This window comes from Microdochium trichocladiopsis, assembly GCF_020744255.1.
Source record: "Microdochium trichocladiopsis strain MPI-CAGE-CH-0230 chromosome Unknown B0I36scaffold_9, whole genome shotgun sequence".
Lineage (NCBI taxonomy): Eukaryota > Fungi > Ascomycota > Sordariomycetes > Xylariales > Microdochiaceae > Microdochium > Microdochium trichocladiopsis.
In genome coordinates this window covers 2,560,462-2,568,755 of record NW_025763552.1, presented here as the reverse complement: position 1 = coordinate 2,568,755, position 8,294 = coordinate 2,560,462, and the positions used below count along the sequence as shown (strand labels likewise).

The 8,294-nt window shown below is 55.9% G+C and overlaps 4 protein-coding genes across 4 annotated transcripts; 1 reads left to right on the top strand and 3 right to left on the bottom strand.

Annotated features, from left to right (window-relative positions):
• Nucleotides 1-507: 507 nt before the first annotated feature.
• Nucleotides 508-885, bottom strand: B0I36DRAFT_207999 (uncharacterized protein; the record flags this gene model as incomplete). The annotated part of the gene is made up of 1 exon (XM_046148862.1): nt 508-885. A coding segment is annotated over one exon (378 nt), but the record flags the coding sequence as incomplete, so codon positions are not given.
• Nucleotides 886-1,665: 780 nt separating this feature from the next.
• On the bottom strand, nt 1,666-2,243 carry B0I36DRAFT_332681 (uncharacterized protein). The gene is made up of 3 exons (XM_046155150.1): nt 2,022-2,243; nt 1,851-1,962; nt 1,666-1,826 (listed from the first exon to the last, which is right to left on the bottom strand). The coding sequence occupies exons 1-3, from the start codon at nt 2,234-2,236 to the stop codon at nt 1,692-1,694; spliced, it is 462 nt and encodes a 153-aa protein (XP_046008756.1). The 5' UTR covers nt 2,237-2,243; the 3' UTR covers nt 1,666-1,691.
• A 1,580-nt stretch (nt 2,244-3,823) lies between these two features.
• On the top strand, nt 3,824-4,470 carry B0I36DRAFT_332678 (uncharacterized protein). The gene has a single exon (XM_046155149.1). The coding sequence runs from the start codon at nt 3,987-3,989 to the stop codon at nt 4,305-4,307; it is 321 nt and encodes a 106-aa protein (XP_046008755.1). The 5' UTR covers nt 3,824-3,986; the 3' UTR covers nt 4,308-4,470.
• Nucleotides 4,471-6,658: 2,188 nt separating this feature from the next.
• Nucleotides 6,659-7,941, bottom strand: B0I36DRAFT_424725 (ras-related GTPase, Rho2 subfamily; the record flags this gene model as incomplete). Its single annotated transcript, XM_046162294.1, has 5 exons — nt 7,579-7,941; nt 7,352-7,430; nt 7,288-7,293; nt 7,037-7,228; nt 6,659-6,949 (listed from the first exon to the last, which is right to left on the bottom strand). Exons 1-5 carry the CDS (start codon nt 7,611-7,613, stop codon nt 6,659-6,661), a joined length of 603 nt encoding a protein of 200 aa, XP_046008754.1. The 5' UTR covers nt 7,614-7,941.
• Between the last annotated feature and the right edge of the window lie 353 nt (nt 7,942-8,294).

Sequence of the window (8,294 nt, the reverse complement as noted above, 5' to 3'; positions counted from 1 at the left end):
TCCGCCATTTCTCGAACACCACTAAGTCGCGGTGGAAACGAACGCGAATCTAGGTCGATTACGTATCGTACGATGCTATCCTCTTCGTACGAAGTTAATTTCTGGCAGGGTGGTCGTACGTCTTGTTTTCGCTGTGCGCCACGGTGTCGGTCCCGGAGCGTCGTACGAGGTACATTATAGATCTGTGCAGCCTTGAGTACGCTTAATTTTGGGTCTGATCGAAGCGCATTTAGCGCTAGAATAATGTCGGCTTCGTTTGATTGCTGTGGCATAATTATTGGTGGAGAAGAAGAGGAAAGAAGATAGCTTGTACGAGAGGACAGGAAAATTGGCGGGTCACTTGTATTGGCGGGTCACTTGTGGATTACGTTATTGTGAAATAAAATAAAATGCTCGGAACAAGAAGAGCAACCGCCATGATGCAATTCACGGAATGTTGTACGCGAGGCACCTTTTGGTTGTCGTTTGTTTATTGGTTGTATGAGTGAAATGACTTCACAGCCGTTTGGCCGTCTCCATAATGTACTCTTGTACCAGCGGGCTCTCGCAGGTGCCGTGCCGCAGGATCTCTGTCTTGAGCGACAGGATCTCGTTACGCAGGCACTCGACATGTCCGCTGAGAATTCTGTTCTTCTCGGAGAGCTGGCTCTCCATCTCCTGCAGCTCCTCGGTGCCCTTCTTTATCTTGTTGCGGTGCTTTGTCGCGGCAGTCCTGTTCTTTTCACGGATCGTCTTTTTCTTACTCCGGGTGTTACTGGTGGCGGTTGAGGTACTGGGGCTGCCGTCTTCTATAGAGAATGTTGTAGTGGCTGCTTGTGACTTTGAAACCGACGAGCTGGCTCTCCGTTTTGACCGGCCGGCTTGCGATTTTGTCTTGTGTTGCTGCAGGTGATAGTAGCTATGCCGCCTTGACGAGGATGGCTCGGTGCCGACGTCGTCCGGGCTGGTATAGGTAGATGCGGTGACGGCATCAGAGAATGCGCCTAGCAGGCTGGAGGGCGAATTGGGCCAGGATTGTATGCTCGGTGCGGCATCATCGGCCATGGCCGTGTTAAGCTCAGCTGGGACCAGCGTGTCGAATTGCATTGTGTCAAACGCTTGTAAAGCAGCGTTGCCGAGGGGCATCCAGGACATGTCGCCAAGCTTGTCGCAGGACAGGCAGTAGCTCTGGCCGGACCAGTCTGCCATTGTGTTATCTTGTGTATTGGCGGGACTTGTCACCATAGTGGTTGGTGACTCCATGCCTATGAAAGAAATGGGGGGTGTTTCTGGCTCCAGTGTCGTGTGAAAAACGTGGTCTTTGAAGTCCGCGGGTGCGGCTGCGAATGCGTGTCTTGCGATGGAGGGGATGTAAGAAGATTGGGAGGTCGCAACCTTGAACGTCGGGGCCAGTGCGGTGGTGGCAGGCGGCACCAGGGCAGGCCCAGGGAGCTGTTTTGTAAGAAGTGCCTACCTGCCCGCCCGCGCGGCGTGCAGGATCCTCGCCCAGCTGGGCAGTGACGACCGACCGACGGCAAATACCGTTGTGCGCTGCGGGCAGGACAGTTGAGCTTGGCGATTGGTAAGACGGCGCAAGTAGGAGCAGATGCTCCTCCCCCAGGCCAGGAGCTGCACAATGAGGTAATGGGTCATTGAGTAACAGGCCTGCAGGCGCGTTGCCGTAGCTCTACGCCTCGGATCACCAGAATTACTCATGCTCCCGCAGCTGCGGCCGTTCCCACGCGTGCGTCGGGAGGAGAGACACAAAAGAACCCGGGTCGGCCGTCAAGCATGCAACTCTTTCTCTTTCCTCTTTTCTCCGGCCTCGCATACATTCGAAAGTAGACCTAGGTAGTCCCATAGGATCTCACCGCGCTCCTCTCGCATATCCAAAGAAGGAAATCCATAGCAATCGACTTGATGCTCTCGCCAGCTTCGAGTAGCACGGTTTGCCAGTCTCCGAGGTTTTGATCGTTGCAGTATCTGCTCAGCCGTCAGTCGCGCCATACACGGTCGTGGGATCTGCAAATCAGTCCACCTACCTCTCCCGTCTCTTTGCGGTATCAACAACACCCTTCTGGGTTGCGAGAGACCAGACTGGAGGTATGAAATGTACCGACTCGAGCTTTTTGCGTAGCGCCGCATGCTGTGCATTGTTGAGAGCATCTACGGCGGGTTTTCCACGAAGCTTTGCTTCCCGACTGTGGAATAACCGGAGGAAGTCTTCGTGCGCGTGGGCAGGCACTTGGGTGGCCATGACGTCTTTGTACTCGTTCTGCTGGGCCCCAGCTCTTTAGCGATGAGATCGCGGTTCCTCATTGTGATATATACTACCTATGCCATGGATGATCAATATCTCGTTACCCTCCCAGCGCCCAGACAGGCTAAGTTGCATGAGAAGGGCGGCCCATGCGCACGGCTGTTAGGCATGGGCTGTGTGCCGCGCTGCAGTTGGTTGCCCCACTACAGCGCTTAGAGCCCCCCTGGACGAGAACAGAATTCTGTCTTCTGCGAAGTACACGATACCTGCACAGAACACGATGGTGTTCGAGCATCTATTAATTGACTCCCCAGCTCGCAATTAACAACCCCCCAGCACCGCCTTTTGTCTCCTCTGTGTAAGTTTCTTGAAACAGAACGATGTCGAGTAGATTCTAGCTAACGGCAGTGCAGCTTACCCGGTCAGACGGCTCTGGAGAAGTGGGGGAACACCTTCTTGGTCGGGTGGGAGAACGGTGACATCACCTGGGAACCCAAAGCTGGACTTTCCTGCGAGGGACTTCCTTCGGACCAAACGGATGAAGTCCGCAGCCCAAGAGCAGGCCAGCTGGTCACACCCTCTTTACCCCGCTCGCTTCACTGAGACTGATTCCCTCCCGCAGGAAAAGCAGACGAGCGCGCCACGTCATCGTTGGGCTGGCAACTTCCAGGCCTTGTGCAGTAAGTCTTCTCTCTCCCTTCATCGACGAACCAGGGAATGATGACAATGCCCAGAAAGAGGCAGATCCCCAACAAAGGCCGAAATCAACATCTTCAAGGACGATGTTGGATTCAAGTGGGAATGGGAGCAATCAAAGTTGGTCGTTCTGACATCCAAGGATCTTGAGGGACTACGAGGCAGTTTGCCGAGTGACGATGCAGGGGAGGAACCTTAATGCAGGATAAATATGGATGGAGTCTTCCCCGTACGGAGTAGTGCAAGCACTTGATGCGATCTTATTGGCGAACGATCGTTCTTGCACCTGTGTACCTTTTCATCCAGGTTCTGTGATGAAGGCGGTGGTAGCTCAACGCGCACTGATACGCAGATCTGTGATAACCTCTCAGATGGCGAGGTCTCATATCATCCACACGCAATGCTCCGTCTCACCAGGGCCGCGAGAGCCGCATCAGCAATTCGTGATCACTCTCTCGACTCTCGTCCATGGCCAGACCTCCACCAACGCCGCCCTCCTCCAACTTCTTTCTCTGCCCCGCCTTGCCTTGCCTCTCTCCCTCTTGATCCCCCTCGGATCCCCCTGGCCTCTGCTCCTCCGTGGCATTGCAACTCGGCGGCACTAAGCACTAGCCAACCCAGTCCCCCAGCTGCCCACCCGCCCATTCTCCCACGCCTCTCCTGCAGCGTCGCAAGCCTCAGGCCTGCCTGCCAGCCACGACCTCGCTCTACCCATGAGTGGTGCCAACCTTCGGCCATTGCTGCCGCCTCCCCGAGAGTCCGGCAGTACCACCACCGACGCCTCCGCCGAGTCAGCCGCCGGCCGCCGCCAGAACTCGGGCGCCTGTGACCGCTGCCGCAGCCAAAAGAGTCGTGTCAGCCTCCTCTTCTCCCTTCCACTCTGCCCTCCTGCCTGTCCCCCGCTGACCATGGCCGCTCCCCTCCAAAGTGCAACCGGAGCCGGCCAAAGTGCAGCCTCTGTGCCAAGCGCCAGGTCTATTGCTTCTACAGCGCCGATGTCAAGAAGCAGTCCCTCGAGGTCCACAAGCGCCAGGGCGAGCTCCTCCACATGATGTGCACCGCACCCGAGGGCGAGGCTCTCGACATCCTCTTCCGCCTGCGGGCTTCAGGTGATGCCCAGTCCGTCCTCGAGTCCTCCCGCGGCAGCATGAGCCGCCAGTATCAGCCTTCTGCCATCCAGGCCGCCCGTGCCGTCCCCACAGGCCTTTTCGATGCTCGAGTTCGAGATGTCGACACGCCAGACGATGCCATACCAGGAAGCATCCATGTGCAGCAGGACGGATCGCAACCCGTGACATCAGCTCGAGGCAGCCTCGGCACTCAGCGAAGCAAAATACTCGAGGCTCGTCACGGCACAATTCGGGCCGAATAAGAAGCAGGTCGTCGGGATAGAGGGGTAAAGAGGCCATGAGAGTGGATTTGTGGTTCCCGACTGTCATCACCCGTGCTTAGAGGTGGTGAGAAAGCCCTGTGTATGGTCTAGCGGGCGTCATGCATATTTTGGATGATGCAATTTCGTTCGCACAGCGACCACTTTCAGACTGCCACGCGGCGGCATCATGCTGCAAGGTTCCCCCTTTCCTTTGACTTTACTCCAAGCCAGCCACAGAGACTAATCAGTCCGAGCATCAAATCACACCAGCGCTTCCGCTCATCCCTTGCAGTGTACTTTCTCGGGGTTCTTTGCCTTCTTTGCCGTGTGCCAAAGGACAGGAGGCCCGTGGCCTGCATGAGCGCCCCTGCAACACGCTTCAGCCAGCCACCGCTGTCGAAATAAAAGCAATACGGTTACCCTGCAATGCGATGCGCATGCGACGCAACGCTTAGAGATGCAGCTGGGCTAATGCAGCGCGAGCTCAGCTAGCCACAAGCCATTGGACTCCCTGCTATGCTGAGCCGTCCTCTGCATGCAGGTAGCGGAATTATCGCAATAACGGCATTATTGGGTCCATGGAGGAGTGCCGGTCTTCATGCGAGACGACCATGGAGCGCAACGGAGGGTCTCAAGAGAGATGGCCACGGCTAGCCGTTCGCGCGAAGCTTTCCTCCTCGAGGTTCAATATGCGTAGCCCATACCGAGTCATCTGCTCTTCCTTCAAGCCAAACAACCCAGCTCCCGAATCAGCGGGGTATCCTTCAGGGGCTGCTGCGGAGCGTCGTTTGCAGACAGTACGCCCACCCTGGGCAAGACGCCTGCGACCGCTGGGAAAGACTTGCTGAAACGATAGGAACGACCCCATCAGAGAGCGGTCACGGTAGGATGAGTTTGAGAGGACCTTAGTGATTTTGACTTGTCTTGTCCAGACTACTGGCTATAGAGTGTATCTATCGCCCTGTAGACAAGCGAACGCAGCTAGAATGTGAGAAACTAGCTCCTCATGGACCAAGCAGTGTGCCGCTTGCAAGCTGCGGCAAGCTCCCTCAGGTCTTTGGCGCTCCTCAAAAAGCCTTGGGGCCTCTAAACGTGCGCCAAAGCCTGACACCAGTTCTTCTGGTAATGCAGTAGAACCAGTAGAAGTCAAGGAGCATCATTGAAACAAGGCCGGCGGTACAAGACACCTGCCCTGATGTATAGAGCTGATCAAAGTCCATATAAGCGGAGTAGCTCGCACGGCTTCCCCAGATGATCCGGACCAGGAAGAAAAGCGCAATCCACACGGCGGCGAGGACGTTGGCCAGCCAATAGTCGGGTCCAGCGACACTCTGCGTTATGCGATATAAGTTGTGCGGGATGTTGGTAAGTTCGAATAGAAGGAAGCTTGGCAAGCGATGGGCGATAAAAGGGTTCTGAAGAATCTCATTGCAAGTTAGCAGCTGAATGCCGACCAAACGAGGTCAGGAGCTGTCGAAGCAGAACATCACTTACCTCGATGGGTACCGAACACATGAGTACCAGAGTGTGGTGGAGAATATCGCCCAGATTGGGGTGAGCATCGACGAGGAGGGAGCTCATATGCCACGAGTAAAAGCCCACACAGAAGGCCGCAAGGACCGGCACTGTCTGAGGGCGCTCGAGGTCGTCCAACTTCGTCTGCATCAAGTAGCCGTTGTAAACGAGGTAAGAAGACGAGAACCCTATGACAATGGCCTGATGGACACTTTGGGTTCCAGATCGCTTGGATGGCGGCTTGATTGTCTGTGAATATGGCGCACCAGCCGGGGCGGCTGCTTCTTGCATGTACGTCAAGTACCATTTTGACTAGCACCAGTCCCTTGAGCTCTGCTGTGTACACCGTGGAGGTGGTCGATGAGCCTCATGTATGATGCATCTAGTCCGTAAGACGTGGAAATATTATCTTACCCTTGATTTACCCGTCCCTACGTACAAGCAGGACCAAATACGCAAAATCGTCTCGCGAATATGGTCTCATTGACCTCAAGCCTGCTGCAAGGGAGGGATTACAGTCTCATCTGAAACAGTTCTCGAAGGATAAGGATGGTTGGTCGCCCCTATCGTAGGTCTCGGCTAATGGCCATGAGCCTGTCGTGAAGTTGCTGCTGGAAACGAGCAAAATCGATGCCGACTTACCTGACAGTAATGGTCGGACGCCGCTCTTTGTGCGGCGAAGGATCCGACGTGGTGGGTTCGGGTGTTGCTGCAACCGTTGAAGCCCGGCATCGTTCATCACATTTCGCAGAGCCAAGGGCGGAACTGGCATGAGACGCTCGATTGTTGAATTATAAAGATATGTGAGTGGGCGGGCGGGTGGCGGCGGCCCTGGCTCACAGTATGACGCAGCAGCCGCAGCTCTCGCCGCTCTCAAAGGTGAGCAAAGCGGAGCGTGTGGCGGCCTCGAAGACATTGTCGACGCCCTCGCCGCTCAGGCTCGAGCACTCGAGGTACTTGCGGGCTCCTATCTCCTTAGCGACGGCATCTCCCTCTTGCGGCGTGACGAAGCGCAGCGACTTCTTGCGCATCTCCTCTATGGCGAGGGGGTCTTCCCGGAGATCCTTCTTCAGGCCGACGAGGATGATGGGGACGTTAGGGCGGAGGCGGGAGGCTTCCTCGATCCACTGGGGGCGGGCGGGGTGTATCAGCGAACCTTTGACCATATCCCCCCAGGCGGATGCGTGGGATATCGAAGGGACCAGGGGCCGTACCTTGTGCTTGACGTTGTCAAGGGAATCTGGAGTATCAAGCGAGAAGCCGACGAGGATGACATGAGCCCTAGAATATGCCAGCGGCCGCAATCTGTCGTAGTCTTCTTGTCCAGCGGTATCCCATAACGCCAACTGAACGGACTTACCGTCTACTCTACAATCTGTGACATAGTTCTCGAAGACTGTCGGGATCTGCGGGATGAGAGCGGATGGTCGGCGGGCGGACGGTCGAGGGTTCGGGGAGGACATACGTAATGCTGCGGAGGGTCGTGGTGGTTAGCTTGATATGCTTCGCGGCAGGCTCGGGGGCCTGACTGATGGGAAGTAGCCGAGCGTAAAGACGCTCAGCAGAGATGTTTTGCCGCAAGCACCGTCGCCGATGATGACCAGTTTCCTGAAGGAATTAGAAGTCAGTATCCCTTTTTCTTTTTTTTTTTTTGGTTTGGTTGGGGGGGGGGGGATCATGTGATGAATCGAGTTCGGCGGAGGACCCCTGAGGAGGGATCGTCGAGACGTGGAGGGGCAAACAGGTGGGTGCGTACCTGCGGATGACGTTTTGAGGGCTTTGGCTGGCCATGGTGTCCCAGTGAGAGTAGCCGCGCGGCGGAAGAGATGGGGGACGCGGTCTGGATGGGTGCGGGATCCCTCTGGCTGCGTATATTGCGTCGTCAGGGGACGAGGATTGCAGAGGCGGATTCGAGTCCGAGATCTCAGGTTCGACCGGGGGAAGGCCGAGTTGACAGGAAACGAGGGGGCGGCCGTCCGTCGGGGAGACCTTGGGGGTGGTTCGTTGGGTATAATGGCGAGTGTGGTAGTGGTGATAATAGATACGTTTATCGATGGTTGATGAATGGGTGGCCTGGGTTCCGTCCCAAGGATGGGTAATCGAAGAAAGCGGTGGTCTGGTATTTAGGGATTATGTTGTAATAAAACAAGAGACGGCGCAAGAGCGGGAGATGACAAGCGATAAAGCCACGCGCATTGCAATGCCAGTCCTTATTGTCAAACGATACTCCGCCCCAGCCGAGGAGGCGTCCCGACCCACATGGGCACCATTGTTTTGTGTATATAACTCGTCCCCTTGACTTAGGCAGTAGTTAAGGACCAATTTCAACTCTCTACAACCCACACATCTTGACACTTATCTCGAGCCCGGTTGAAAGCGATATGGGGGTGGACGGGGAAAGGGGCGGGACTATGAGTCGTGTCATGCAAGAGGCAGAAGATGAAGCGGCAGCGTCCTTTTTCAAGTCCTGTC